Source organism: Penicillium alfredii, assembly GCF_028826965.1.
Source record: "Penicillium alfredii strain IBT 34128 chromosome Unknown utg000009l_segment0_segment0, whole genome shotgun sequence".
Taxonomy (NCBI): domain Eukaryota; kingdom Fungi; phylum Ascomycota; class Eurotiomycetes; order Eurotiales; family Aspergillaceae; genus Penicillium; species Penicillium alfredii.
In genome coordinates, this window is record NW_026622706.1 from 1,229,955 (window position 1) to 1,243,429 (window position 13,475).

Consider the following 13,475-nt stretch of genomic DNA (forward strand, 5'->3'; position numbering starts at 1 on the left):
CCAGTCAAGGCAACATGGAAATTTATCCAGTTCACACCCCGAATATAGAACAAATTAACTATTTATATTCTGCACAATAGACCAGGCTATATCTTTATTCTCCGTATACTCGAGCTCTGTTGAGTCCGCGGTGTGTCACATACCGTTATGCAGCCAGCGGCTCTGCCCAAACATGCGGGGAGCTGACGTACGGTATGGTCACGTATTCTATGATGTGCCGGCCCTCGACTCAAGCCAACATCCAAACTCCACTGCTCTCTGCCCCAGTCCGCGCCACCACCCCAATCTGTTGTTCTGGCGATCCTGGAAATTCGTTATAGAACTTTTTGACCGGATCTCCATCTCAATTCCTGCATCATGGCGGAAATGCCCATTGGTACGCCCTCCCACTTTCCCCCCCAAGGCTCCCGCTTTACCCCAGCTCCAAGCTAACCAGTCCCAAGTGCTCGACGGAGGAACCGGTTTCCTCAAGGTCGGCTATGCTGCCCAGGTAGGTCGCATGCTCATACAGCTACCTCCTCTGCTTCTCTGACGTGACCGTGCCCCAGAACTTCCCAGAGCACCAGTTCCCCTCGATAGTGGGGCGGCCCATCTTGCGGACGGAGGAACAGGCCGGCGATATCGTGGTCAAGGATATTATGTGCGGTGATGAAGCCGCCGCAGCACGATCAATGCTTCAGATCAGCTATCCTGTACGTTATTGGAGTGTCGGATGAGGTTCCTGCGCCTACCGTCCTACCCCGCCCTCTCTCTCTCCGCCGAAGGCAGACGTGTTGTTAATTCTTTTCGGGGGGATGATTTAGATGGAGAATGGAATCGTCAAGAAGTGGGAGGATATGCAACATCTATGGAACTACACCTTTTACGACAAGATGAAAATCGACCCCACAGGCCGCAAGATCCTCCTGACGGAGCCGCCGATGAACCCGCTCAAGAACCGCGAGCAGATGGCCGAGGTGATGCTGGAGGGTTACAACTTCGGGGGTGTCTATGTGGCGATCCAGGCGGTGCTGGCACTGTATGCCCAGGGTACGTGGCCGTGACGGAACTTCCAATCGCAAACAGATGCACAAGACTGACGGGGCGGGGAATATTTAGGTCTGAGCAGTGGTGTCGTCGTGGACTCGGGTGACGGTGTGACGCACGTTATCCCCGTGTATGAGTCGACGGTGCTGAACCACCACATCCGTCGGCTGGATGTCGCCGGCCGCGATGTCACCCGCAACCTGATTGCCCTCCTGCTGCGCCGAGGCTACGCGCTGAACCGAACGGCCGATTTCGAGACTGTGCGCCAGATCAAGGAGAAGCTCAGCTATGTCTCTTATGACCTCGAGTTGGACAAGAAGCTCTCAGAGGATACCACGGTGCTCGTGGAGTCGTACACCCTGCCCGACGGCCGCGTTATCCGTGTCGGTAGCGAACGCTTCGAGGCCCCCGAGTGCCTCTTCCAACCTCACTTGGTGGATGTCGACCAGCCAGGTATTGCTGAGCTGCTGTTCAACACAATCCAGGGCGCCGATGTCGATGTTCGCTCCAGTCTATACAAGGCCATTGTGCTCAGTGGTGGTAGCAGCATGTACCCCGGTCTTCCCTCGCGGTTGGAGAAGGAGTTGAAGCAGCTCTGGCTGACTCGAGTACTGGGTGGGAACCCAGAGCGACTGAACGTATGTGACTTCGAAAGAACAACCTTGAAAAGTATATGATGCTGATAATACCACAGAAATTCAAGGTCCGCATCGAGGATCCCCCGCGACGGAGGCATATGGTTTTCCTAGGTGGTGCTGTGCTCGCCAACCTGGTATGTTTTACACTTCTTATCATCCACCCCTTTTTGTTGCATTCCACCCAGCTAACACTGTCACCAGATCGCCGACAAGGAAGACATGTGGGTGTCCAAGCAGGAGTGGCAGGAACAGGGTGCGCGCGCTCTGGCAAAACTCGGCCCGAGATGATTTCATGCGATGTTGTATTTAGGCGGTTTTTGCTCCGGGTGCTCTCTCCTGTTCTTCTTTCCCTCGTCTTTCTTGTTTGCGCTGCAATCCGCATTGTCTGCAAGCCATGTTGTCTCGCTTCCCTCGACCCTTTTATCTCTTTTTTTTTTCTTATTATATGGCCTCGACTCCGCGCCCTGATACACCTTTTTTGGCAAAATGCCTTTGTTTCCCTATCTCACTGCCTGTATCCTACTTTGTGCCTAGACTGATCTGGTGCGGATGGATTTGGGGTATGATAGCAAAAGAAGAAACCATTCTCATGCTCGATCTCATGAGATAGAGTTCGAGTGTTTTGTACTCGTAGTCGTGGTTTATAGCATGACACATTTCATACACTAGAAAGCAAGCTAAGAACTTGACTATCCATTGCCTGGTGGTATATAGAAAAAAGAGCTAAAATGCGAACCCGAAAGTCATGAGTATCAAGTATAGAAAAGAAAAGGAAAGGAAAACGGTGCTACCGCTCAATAGCACCAGGCGAAACAGCCAGAATAACCGCCAGAGCAGCAACAATCAGCGCGGCAGCCACAAGCGCCGTGATGGCGACGCTGCCACGACTCGCAGGGAACTTGCCCCGGATAATCCAGTACTGGCTCTCGAAGTAGCGGTGGAAGCCAATGATCAAGATCAGGATGGCGACGGCGATGAACGTCGTGCCGAGGGGCTTGCCGACGCTGCGGAGGCGGGAGGAATTGGAGGAGGCGTCGGTGAATGCGGGGCGACTATTATACTCTGAGAAAAGATGAGGCGGGAGGATAGCGGAGGACGAGTGGACCTGGGACTCGTGTGTGGTTGTGGTGGCGGTGTTTAGACGGAAGAGTTGGGTTACGGCGATGCCGATGGAGGCGAAGGCCAGGGAGGTGCGCATCCATGCTAGGAATGTTCGTTCTATATACAACAGAGAAAAATAAGTATGTCAGAAGGTAAATGTTGCCGCAGAGTCGTGAATAGTGTGTCCTACCTAGCGCAAGATGGTCGCGTGCGACACTGCCCTTGTTCTCCAGCTCCAGACTGCCATATCGGTCTGCTAGTCGGCTGTACCAGGACTGTCGTAACTCGGCAGGCGAGTCTGCCGGGTTGGTCTCCTGGTTGGGCGCGGTACCAGCGGCACCGTTACTCGGCCCAGCATTGTCTGGGGCATCTTTGTTCTGACCGGGCTGGGAGGTGGAGGGACCGTCGGTGGACTGATAATTGCGCCTCGAGGCGTCTACACCGTTAAAGATCGGGGTGGACTCGGTGGACTGGGGCTGGGGCGGCTGGTTTGCAGGACGAGCCTGCTTTCGGGACGAGCTCGAGTGGGACCGGCTGCTGCCAAAGGACGATGATAGACGCGAGTCCGAGCGAGACGACGAGGAGCCGAGCTCTTTGCGGTTGCTGGGACCTGTCGGAGGGGGCGCCGATGATTCAGAAGTGTTCATGATGGCGTGCTCTGGTCACTTGAGGGTTTGGTCCAATCGCCGGCCTGCAATGGGCGAAAGGCTATGCACGGTGCGTCAGGAGACGCCAATCGAGGGAGTAATGCAGTTGACCAGGACCGACACAGCAGGCGTCTGGGGATGCGGAAACGGGAGGATCGTGGTTAGAGTCGAGAGTGTCTCTGTTCGAACATGGTTTCTTCTCCTCGTCTGCGCTGGGTATCACGCACCTTCAGCTGCGCCCATCATGTGGCCCCGAGACAAAAAAGCAACATCAAAGGATCGACGCTTTTCCGGGGAAGATCACCTGACATGGCGTCACGGTGGGACGTAACGAGTCTATTCTTTTTCATTTCCTACACATTTTGTTTAAAATTATTGGAAGAGAATATATTGAATATAATGTAAATGCATTTTAGTATCGCGTATTTTTCCCACAAACTTGTACAGTCATCTTGTAACGGAAATCCTTGGAAGGAGTGTCGGTAGACCGAGTACCTGAGTGGTGTATTTTGCCTCGCCCTTGCGGCTTCATCCCTCACTGCAACTGCAACTCCCTCCACCATGGCGTCGACCTTTCAACCCCCGCTGGGCAAGGTTGATCTGTCCAAGAAACTTTCAGAATTGCGGTCAAGCAACCGCAGGTCACAGCCTTCAACAGCCCGCGACTCAACCCCGACAACCCCTCCTCTGCCTTCGCCGCCCGACCTTTCAACACATCAGTACCAGCGCCCCGTCCGCCGGATCCTTTCTCACAAAGATCATGAGCTCTTCACCTCTTCATCAACCTACAACCTTGTCCTTGCCTTCATCTTCGGCCTGACTGACTCCGTCCGGGGCCATGCCATCACCGACCTCCCCACCCAACCCAAGTCCGAACCCATCTCCAAGATCTCTACAGTAGTGGGTCGAATCCGATCATTACTTTTCCAGCACCCGGCAATTGACCAGGGCGGCTCACGATTTGGCAACCCGGCATTTCGGGACTTATTCGATGCCGTCGCCACGCAGAGCGCATCATGGCATTCCGAGATCCTGGGGGTGGAGGATGCAGCGGCGGTTGACGAGGCCTCGACCTACCTGCTTCACTCGCTGGGCTCGCGGGACCGCCTGGACTACGGCAGTGGTCATGAGCTGAACTTTATGATGTGGCTGCTGTGTCTGTACCAGCTGGGGCACCTTCCCGCGACCGAGTTCCGCGCCGTCGTGTTCCACGTCTACATCGAGTATATGCACCTGATGCGCGACATCCAATCTACCTACTACCTCGAGCCGGCGGGCTCACATGGTGTCTGGGGCCTGGACGACTACCATTTCCTGCCGTTCCTCTTCGGAGCCAGCCAGTTGGTGGGCCACCCGTATGTGACGCCGCTGGGGATCCACAACACAGCGATGCTGGACGAGGAAGGCGACAAATACCTCTATTTGGACCAGGTGCGGTGGGTCGACAGCGTCAAGACAGTCAAGGGACTCCGCTGGCACAGCCCGATGCTAGACGATATCTCAGGCGCCAAGAACTGGTTCAAGGTGGAGAGCGGCATGAAAAAGATGTTTGTTAAGGAAGTACTGGGGAAACTGCCCATCATGCAACATTTCCTGTTTGGAAGTCTCCTCCCAGCTGCTGACGGCATGAGCGAGCGCTCCAAGGATGAGGGTGCAGCGGACGGCCATGACCAGGACCACGCCCATGACCACGCGCACGGTGCGCACGAGCACTCGGACTGGTTTGGGGACTGCTGCGGTATCAAGGTACCAAGCACGGTGGCGGCTGGCGCAGAGATGCGCAAGCGCATGGGAGGGTCGAACCTGCGGCCGATTCCTTTTGATTAGCCGGTGGACATGACATTGGGGAATAGATTATGGAAATGAGAAGATGATGTTCTGATGACTATTAAAAAAAAAAAACCACATATCAATAGTATATCAGCATAGACAGAGCAGACCAATATAGCAGCATGCAAAGTACCATAGTAGAGAAACCGGGCACGTCCAAGCGCCACCGCCCATCGGGTCCGCCCCAAAACCCCCCCAAAGCACCCCCATTTTTGAGTCCTGCATTTACCAGGGCACATCCAAGCATCAGGATCCGCGATGAGGTGATATCAGACAAAAAAAGAACACAGAAACACAACTATTGTTGTCTTGACCAAGGTTCCTACCCAAGGCAATAAGCCCACAGGATCTGTGCCTCGCCTCTTTTTACTCCGCACGGGGACCCTCTCTGCAACGCAAGTGCCCTTTGCCCCCCTCCTACCTTGAGAGTGAAAGTGAGGCACCGGGCCCATTACGTGGATACGTGTCCCGGTGAGAGACAGACCCGTGGACAAAGACGCGAAGGATTGTCGTTTTGGTGTCCTCCCCCCCCTCCTTCCTCCCCATCCTGTGACTTTTTGCGCAAGTTGGCGCGCCCCACACCACCATGGCGCCTGATGAGTACTCGGGTGGAGGCGGCAAACTCAAACTGAAGGGAAGTAGAGTGAGCGAGGGGCGAGTGGAGAAGAAGAAGAATAAAAAGAAGGAGAAGAGTCAGAAGAAAGCCGAACAGGCCGAGCAGGCTCAGCAGGGTGATCGCCCTGAAACATCGCTGACACCTCGAGACGGCGACGATGACGGGGACCGAGAACGAGACGGTATTTCCCCGGGGAATGCTGGCGGCGCTGCGAAGACGGAGACGGAGAAGAAGTATGAGGAGACGAGGCGGAAACGGGTATGTTCTCTTGTGCTTCTGATTCTTCTCTACTCAAAATCAAGCCGCTGACTATCTGTCTAGTTGTATGAGCGTCTCCAGCGAGACGGCATCAAGACGCACAAGGAGCGTGTCGAGGAGCTGAACAAGTACTTGAGTCGGCTGAGTGAGCATCATGACATGTACGTGCTTCTAGTCCTTGAGATATATCCACTGGATTGCACTGACAAATGGTTCTACAGGCCGAAGATTGGACCGGGGTAAGGGCGGTAATCAAGAGACTGGACGTTGGAATAGACTTATGGACACTCGTCCTGATTGTACGAGCCCAGAAGCAATTGTACCTCTACTTTGTACTATTACCATACAATCTAATCATCAAAGACTGGCGTTGTGATAAAAAGTGTAGATTCACGGCTCACGAAAATGCCCATGGGAGTCCCGCGGGATCTCTAAACAGCCCCGAAACATGGCAATGCAAGACAGTATATAACTCCAGTCAGAACGCCGTGCATATGGAAACCCAGACAGAAAATCGAGAGGGAAAAAAAAAAGAGAAAGAACTCGCAGGAGGCAGGCCTTAGCCAACGCCAATAGATCTCGCAATCAGATCCAACCCGCAAGGAACAGAAAAAGAAACCCCCGAACCGAAACCAGGAATCAAAGACAACAACACCATGCTAAACCCAACATCCGGCCGAATCCCACGAGTGTGAGAACGAAGCAACGGAAACAAAGAAAACAGAGAGATGAGAGATTCACTCAAAACACTCAAAAGAGCGGAACAGCGGGTGACCAGGCAACTCTCATACGCCCTTGACGACCACCGTCCGCTCGCTGTTCAGCTTATCGGCGTTGCGGGCATGCGATTCCTTCTTGCAGTCCTCCAGCCCGGTGCAGGTGTGGGCTTCCAGCATGCGGTGGGCGGAGCAGAAGTGGCCGTGGCAGAAGCTGCAGTCGCCGACGATGCGTTGTGCTGGCTTAGTGCAGTCCTTGCCGTTGCAGCGAGGTCCACGGGCAGGCATGATGAGGGTGGATGAGGGTGGATGTGGTTGAAAGGATTGGATATGTGGAGGTGTTGAGTTGGAGAGAGGAAGAGGGCGGAAGCGGCAACTCTTTAATTCAAGAGGGTTGCAGGGGGAAGCCGAGACCGTTGGCGCTGGGAGATAAGCGCTGGAGTGGAGTTGGGGGCGAGTGGAGTGGGCTCGGCGGCTTCCGTCAGACAAAGAGACGGAGATGGCCAGAGAGAGGAGAAGAGACGGAGAGAGAGAGAGAGGATGTAGAAGAGTAAGAGAGGGAGAGAGAAGGCGCAATGATGTGTAATGGGAGGAAATGAGGTGATGAAGTATAAAAGGGGGAGAAGGGAGAAGGAAGAAGAGGAGGTACCTGCAGATCCTATATAAAAGAAACAGAACTCCGGAACGGACGGGCTAGAAAGCCACCGAAACAACCAAACTTCAATGAGATGAGTCAGTGAGGCGACATGGCAGAAGTGACGGAATCAATGAGTGGAGCCAGAAGTTTCGATAGGGGAGATCCCCCATCTTTACCATCCACCATGCTTACTCTTACTCTATGGATTCATTTCGAAGGATTCCCAAGTATTCCATCCCTACTTGAACACTGGTATCTATGACGATGGTTTCAGCATCAGAATGTCGCCTTCACGTGAGATCGATCACTTGAACTCTACCTTTGAAACCATTCAGGTTGATGTCTAAGCAGGGCATTCTTACACACCCGTGGCACTGGCCCCGGTTTGCCGTGGAAGTGGCAAAGGGTTCGTCCGCTGAACAACCGACTGGACAACTTTCCAAGTTTCCAAGGCTAAGAGGACGAGTCGCCTGGCCTATGCGCCTCGTGAAGCATGATGATCGTGGAGCTGTGTGACTAGAGGAAGTCACTAGACAAATAGTGGCGCTCGAGCCGATTCCTTTGGGGAATTTCCCTAGTTCGCGCGCTGTAAATCGGAAATTGTGACTTGGATGCCTCTTGGTCTCTCTCTCTCTCTCTGCCCCTTTTTTTGCCTTGCAGCTGCAATGTCATTATGCGGAACTACCGGAAATCTCCTGGAGACTACGTGTCACGATGGATTTCCAATGTGTTGTCACAGCCATGGGATTCATGATAAGGGGCAAAAGTCTGAATAAGAAAAAAGAAAAGAAAAAAAAATAAAAACGCCGGTAGCCTCGCACACCCGATGATGCGCCTCGAACCCCTGACCCTGCAAAAAAGCTAGAAAGAAATAGCACTCGATGAAGACCCGATCCACCCCTCATGCGCCCATCTCCTTCTCCGTGCCAGCATCTGGATCCAGGTAGTTCTCCCGCTCGGCTGCTTCGTACTCGCCGATCAGGTCCATCACCACGGCCCGCGCCTCGTCGAACTCACCCAGGCCATCGGAGAAAGGTGCCTCCTTCTTGTACTGCTCCATGAAGGCATTGCGCTTGCGCAGGCGATCATACTGTTGGACGATGCGCTTGAAGAGCGTCGCGACCGACGTGTGGTTGGCCAGCATCAGTCCACTGACCCGGTGTGTGTTCTGCAGGTACGGCGATTTCTTCGTGAGCGCCACCTGGATGCTCGCCGGTCCCCAGGGGATAAAGGACGCCAGGCGACGTTCCCGGATGCGCAGCAGGGACTTGTGCACGTCCGTCGGATCAGCCTCGCCCTGAATGATGTTGAGGATACTAATATAACAGCTGGACTTGCTGGGGTTGATCGAGACCATCCGGTTCTTGGGCTGCAGCAGGCGACGCATCACATCCAGCACCGTCGTCTTCCGCACCGTCTTGGCTTGTTCAATGTTGTCGCCTGTGAAAGGCGTGTAGGATGTGAGCAAGAAATGACTGCGCGGCGTCGGAATAAGCGAGGCGATGATGCCCGCCAGGTCATTGTGCATGTACCCAGGGTACCGCAGCGTGGTTGTAGAGGCTGACATAACCGTCGAAACCTGTCCGGTGTTAGTCTTGTCTATGGACCCTGGCATGGCCTGCAAATGGTACTCACAAGCTGGTTGGTTTGGTGGAACAAGGGCTTTTGAACGTGGAGTCGATCGGCCGCAATCCTCGACAAAGCGCCATTGTCCAGAACCACCTATCAGGGCTTTAGTCGTTATTCACAATACGGTTCCCCGCAAAGATACTTACCACTGAGTCGGCATCTTGGGTCAATCGCCGCATGGTGAGCACGCTGTTGTAAGGGTTGACCACAACATCGGGCGATTGCGTGTCGGGGAAGACCGAGTATGTCTGGATGAGTTTCTTAGGGAATCGGTCGTTCATCCGTTCCAGAATGAAACTACCCAACCCAGATCCAGTTCCTCCTGCGATTGAATGCAACAGCATAAAGCCCTGTGCCCCAAACGGTGAGTCAATGCCTCGCATCTTCCGGCTTCACAGGGACAAAAGCCTACCTCTAGCGAGTCGCTTCCATCTGCCTCTCGGTCGATCATGTCGAAAATCTCCTCCTGTACACCCTCTCCAGCAGCATATCCTGTACCCCAGTTATTTCCTGCTCCGCTACCCTGTTCCCCAACGAAGAAGTTTTCGGGGTTGTAGATGTTGCGGTAGGGGCCAGATTGGATGCCATGGAGAACCTATTGGTCGGTTGAGCATCAGTGATTGTGTTCCAACTTCTCAGGTGTCAATTGTCGTGTAATTATCGAATCGAGACTGCATACCCTAGGTTCTAAGTCAAGAAGGATTGCTCGAGGAATGTATCTGGTGTCGTCACTCTGTGCAGATCAAAGTCAGCCTCAATTGTTCCCACTTCGTCGCCTCACCAGGGAGATGGTCTATCTCATTCTCCAAGACACACCTGGTAAAAGAAGACATCCTTGCGATCTCCACCCTCGGTCGCAAACTCCTCAAGATTCCCATCCTGGCTGATTCCGTGCTCCTGGCAAAGCTGCTGCCAGAACTGGCTGCCAACTAGAGAGCCACTGTCAGCGACATGAACCCTTACATTTCCTCATCTGTATTTCCATCCCAGAGACTCCAGCAGGTGGATTGACGCAGCGTGGAGATCCGATTGAGACGTCGGGGAGGAGAGCCACATACTGTTGTTGCCGCACTGGCCGGCTTGGATCGTGATGATTTCTCTGGTTGTAGCGCTGAGATTAGCATCAAAACTTCTTTTCAAAATACAGGAATTGCAATCACTGAATCCTCCAGTGCAGACTCACCGTGGCATCGTTGGTCGAAGGAGGCCGAGTGTTGTTCACGCGTACCGCGTACGCGCGGGGAACTTTTGCCGAACTGACAGCCTCAGGCAACTATCAATTGGTACCTGATCTCCAAGGTCGGGCTTCAACATTTCTCTGTGAAACAACTAAAATTAAACTGCTTTTGATTCATAATTTCAGAAGAATATTCATGATTTAATACACAAGATTTTTCCAGGTCATCCAATGTTCCAAATCAAAAACCTGCTTTGCAGGCCGTCACCAGGTTTCCAGCACCAGCGACCACCCCGTCAACAATTCGGACCCGACGACCTTCCTTCTCTCCATAGGCTTGGATGCAGCCTTCTCGTACTGCCTCCTCCATGCCAGCCATTCCTGCACATCCCAGGCAGATAGCCTGGACAGGATTAGAGGCATTCTGGATCAATCGCTGAGTGGCCTCGCTAATCCGTCGTTTCACCTCTTCTGGCGGGGTCGTGTGTAGCTCGATAGCTGTCAGCCCAGTGGTTTCCACACCAGCAAAGCGTGTAGAAGGAGCTTGGGCCATGCCAACAAGCATATCCGTAACTGCATTGCCGAGCTCTTCTTTCCATGCGTGGCCGGTAGTGATGATTCCGAATGTATCGGGTATTTGATGCTTGTGCAATCCTTGTTCTGGAGAAACGGGCTTCTCCAAGGTAAATGCACTGATCATTGACAGTGCTGCTGTGATACTTGCTTCGAATATTCCCGTCACGTATTTGTTTCGGGTATTTGGTGATGTCTCTTCAAGGCTCTGGATATCCTCCCTCAGCATGCCAACCAATGGATGGGCTGAGTAGCAGGCCACCAGGAAGGCATCGTAACGATCAAGGAATTCCCTGACTTGCCAACAGTTCAATGCTGACTTTGCTGATTCTTCGCCTGAGTTGATACTGGGGATTGGATCGCACCAGGTTCCATTGACCGCAATCTTTTCCTGTGGCGCTGTGAAGTAGTCGAAATGCACGTCTCCGTAGTTGAGACTGTCCAAAATAGGGTTGAGGGCATCTGTCATGTCCGTCGAGCAGTTGGGATTGATGACCAAAACGTTGTATTTTCGCATGCCTCTTCTCGGGTCCAAGTTGGCGATCTCTGCCGCAGTGTATATCATCCCAAGAGTGTCCATTTTCGACTAGAGCATTGGGGCATGCTGAGATATACCGAGAGAAAAGAATTGCATGAGAGCAGGGGAAAATAAGAACATAGATCGTCAGGTCCGCGGAAAATCAAAGTCCACGATGGCGTGCGTTATCGACTAGCGGGGTACTCCGCAGCCCCGCCTTGAGCTTCCTCCCCCTTGCCACTTCCCTCAACAAGGTATATACACACTGATTAATTCACAATGCCTCTCGTTACTCAGAGCTTACAGCCGCGAGTGATCCTCGGGCTGATGACCTTCGGACCGAGCGAGTCCAAGGGCGCCCGAATCACATCGCTCGACGAGTACAATCGGTGCCTCGATTACTTCCAGCAGCAGGGATTCAATGAAATCGACACCGCCCGGATCTATATCGGCGGCGAGCAGGAGGCATTCACAGCCAAGGCCAACTGGAAACAACGCAGCCTGACTCTGGCTACCAAATGGTACCCGCAGTTTCCTGGCGGCCATAAACCAGATGTCTTGCGCGAGAAGCTGGAGCTGTCCCTCCAGGAATTGAATACAGACCAAGTCGATATCTTCTATCTCCATGCGCCGGATCGTTCGGTTCCCTTTGCCGAGACCCTGGAGGCCGTTAATCAGCTGCACAAGGAGGGCAAGTTTGTCGAGCTGGGCCTCAGCAACTTTACGGCCTTTGAGGTGGCGGAGATTGTCACGCTGTGTGCTCAGAAGGGCTGGGTGCGCCCAACCATCTTCCAGGCCATGTACAATGCAATTAGCATGTTTCAACCCTTAAATTGCAATCTTCCACCGACCCTCAGCTAACACATATTGTGCTCTTCTAGCACGCAACATCGAGACCGAGCTCGTTCATGCTTGTCGCCGGTACGGCCTCGACATCGTCATCTATAACCCGCTTGCCGGTGGACTCTTCTCCGGCAAATACAAGACACATGACATCCCCGCAGAAGGGAGATATAGTGACACCAGCAAGGGGGGAGCCGGTTACCGCAGGCGCTATTTCCGAGATGCAACGTTTGAGGCTTTGAGCGTCATCGAGCCGGTCGTGGAGAAGCACGGGCTCACGCTCGTGGAGACGGCCCTGCGCTGGGTGCGGCACCACTCAGCCCTTAACATGGACAACGGTAGCCGAGACGGCCTCCTGGTGGGCGTTAGTAGTTTCGAGCAGTTGGAGACTAACCTCCGGGATCTTCAGAAAGGGCCGTTGCCCGATGAGGTGGTGGAAGCGCTGGACCAGGCATGGCTGGTGGCTAAGCCTACTGCGCCAGACTATTGGCACCTGGACCTGAAGTACACCTATGATACCCAGGAGGCCTTGTTCAAGCCCAAAGCATGAGGGCTGTAAATGGGCGTATAGAATACATACAAATGCACAGACACGGCCAATAGATTCCAACAAGCCGGGTGGGAAGATCCTGTGATTCAAGGGGATTGGTTCCAAGGTAATATAAGCTCGAGTAGTTTTATTGTTGCCCTATCAATATCATCGACCCAGCCGTAAGCAAGGACCAAAGGGGGCCGCCCCCTGGTTATATGTCTTCTTACGGAGAAAAACCTAGCCCTCATCCTTTTTGTCCTCATTAACCGGCCCCCATGTATAACCGCACCAAATCCTGTAAGATCAGCATTTTCTCTCTATCGGTCATCGTCTTCCCAGTAGATTCCCTTCCTCTGAGCGGTCCTCCGCAGTCAACCTACATTTTTGGGCGTTCTTTTATTCCAAGCAACCACAATTATGATCGTGGAATTGGTGGTCCTTCTTGGCTGCCCCAAGTACTGTCAAACCCGAAATTGGATACTGGCTGTGACCGCTATATACATAATGAGTGGTTTGAGAGCTCTTAACCTCCATACGTGCAAGATTTTGCGATGGGCTGGATGAACGAGTTTCCTAACCCACCAAAGTGGGTTCTGATGCTGTATCTAACTCATGCGCTCAATAAAAACACCCGTGATCGTCGTAAACAGCCGAACAAATTTGCATACAATACGGCACCACGAACTCAGGTCTCTTTGGATGAAATGTACTTTACACTGTTTAGCGTCGTTTTTT

General features: G+C 53.2%; 6 protein-coding genes across 6 annotated transcripts; 4 read left to right on the forward strand and 2 right to left on the reverse strand.

The window, feature by feature from the left end:
• Window positions 1–172: 172 nt before the first annotated feature.
• NUU61_006384 (actin-related protein 2) lies at window positions 173–1,952 on the forward strand (the record flags this gene model as incomplete). The annotated part of the gene is made up of 6 exons (XM_056656912.1): window positions 173–490; window positions 549–692; window positions 804–1,029; window positions 1,099–1,664; window positions 1,721–1,798; window positions 1,866–1,952. 6 exons carry the CDS (start codon window positions 173–175, stop codon window positions 1,950–1,952), a joined length of 1,419 nt encoding a protein of 472 aa, XP_056509712.1.
• A 499-nt stretch (window positions 1,953–2,451) lies between these two features.
• Window positions 2,452–3,412, reverse strand: NUU61_006385 (uncharacterized protein; the record flags this gene model as incomplete). Its single annotated transcript, XM_056656913.1, has 2 exons — window positions 2,452–2,882; window positions 2,956–3,412. The coding sequence occupies 2 exons, from the start codon at window positions 3,410–3,412 to the stop codon at window positions 2,452–2,454; spliced, it is 888 nt and encodes a 295-aa protein (XP_056509713.1).
• Window positions 3,413–3,973: 561 nt separating this feature from the next.
• NUU61_006386 (serine/threonine-protein phosphatase 2A activator) lies at window positions 3,974–5,239 on the forward strand (the record flags this gene model as incomplete). Its single annotated transcript, XM_056656914.1, has 1 exon — window positions 3,974–5,239. One exon carries the CDS (start codon window positions 3,974–3,976, stop codon window positions 5,237–5,239), a length of 1,266 nt encoding a protein of 421 aa, XP_056509714.1.
• Window positions 5,240–5,828: 589 nt separating this feature from the next.
• NUU61_006387 (uncharacterized protein) lies at window positions 5,829–6,359 on the forward strand (the record flags this gene model as incomplete). Its single annotated transcript, XM_056656915.1, has 3 exons — window positions 5,829–6,116; window positions 6,180–6,277; window positions 6,338–6,359. The coding sequence occupies 3 exons, from the start codon at window positions 5,829–5,831 to the stop codon at window positions 6,357–6,359; spliced, it is 408 nt and encodes a 135-aa protein (XP_056509715.1).
• Window positions 6,360–6,901: 542 nt separating this feature from the next.
• NUU61_006388 (gamma-tubulin mipA) lies at window positions 6,902–11,428 on the reverse strand (the record flags this gene model as incomplete). Its single annotated transcript, XM_056656916.1, has 9 exons — window positions 6,902–7,087; window positions 8,461–9,048; window positions 9,105–9,191; window positions 9,245–9,448; window positions 9,511–9,693; window positions 9,778–9,831; window positions 9,915–10,016; window positions 10,157–10,230; window positions 10,525–11,428. The coding sequence occupies 9 exons, from the start codon at window positions 11,426–11,428 to the stop codon at window positions 6,902–6,904; spliced, it is 2,382 nt and encodes a 793-aa protein (XP_056509716.1).
• A 216-nt stretch (window positions 11,429–11,644) lies between these two features.
• NUU61_006389 (aldo/keto reductase family protein) lies at window positions 11,645–12,758 on the forward strand (the record flags this gene model as incomplete). The annotated part of the gene is made up of 2 exons (XM_056656917.1): window positions 11,645–12,122; window positions 12,247–12,758. 2 exons carry the CDS (start codon window positions 11,645–11,647, stop codon window positions 12,756–12,758), a joined length of 990 nt encoding a protein of 329 aa, XP_056509717.1.
• Window positions 12,759–13,475: the final 717 nt, after the last annotated feature.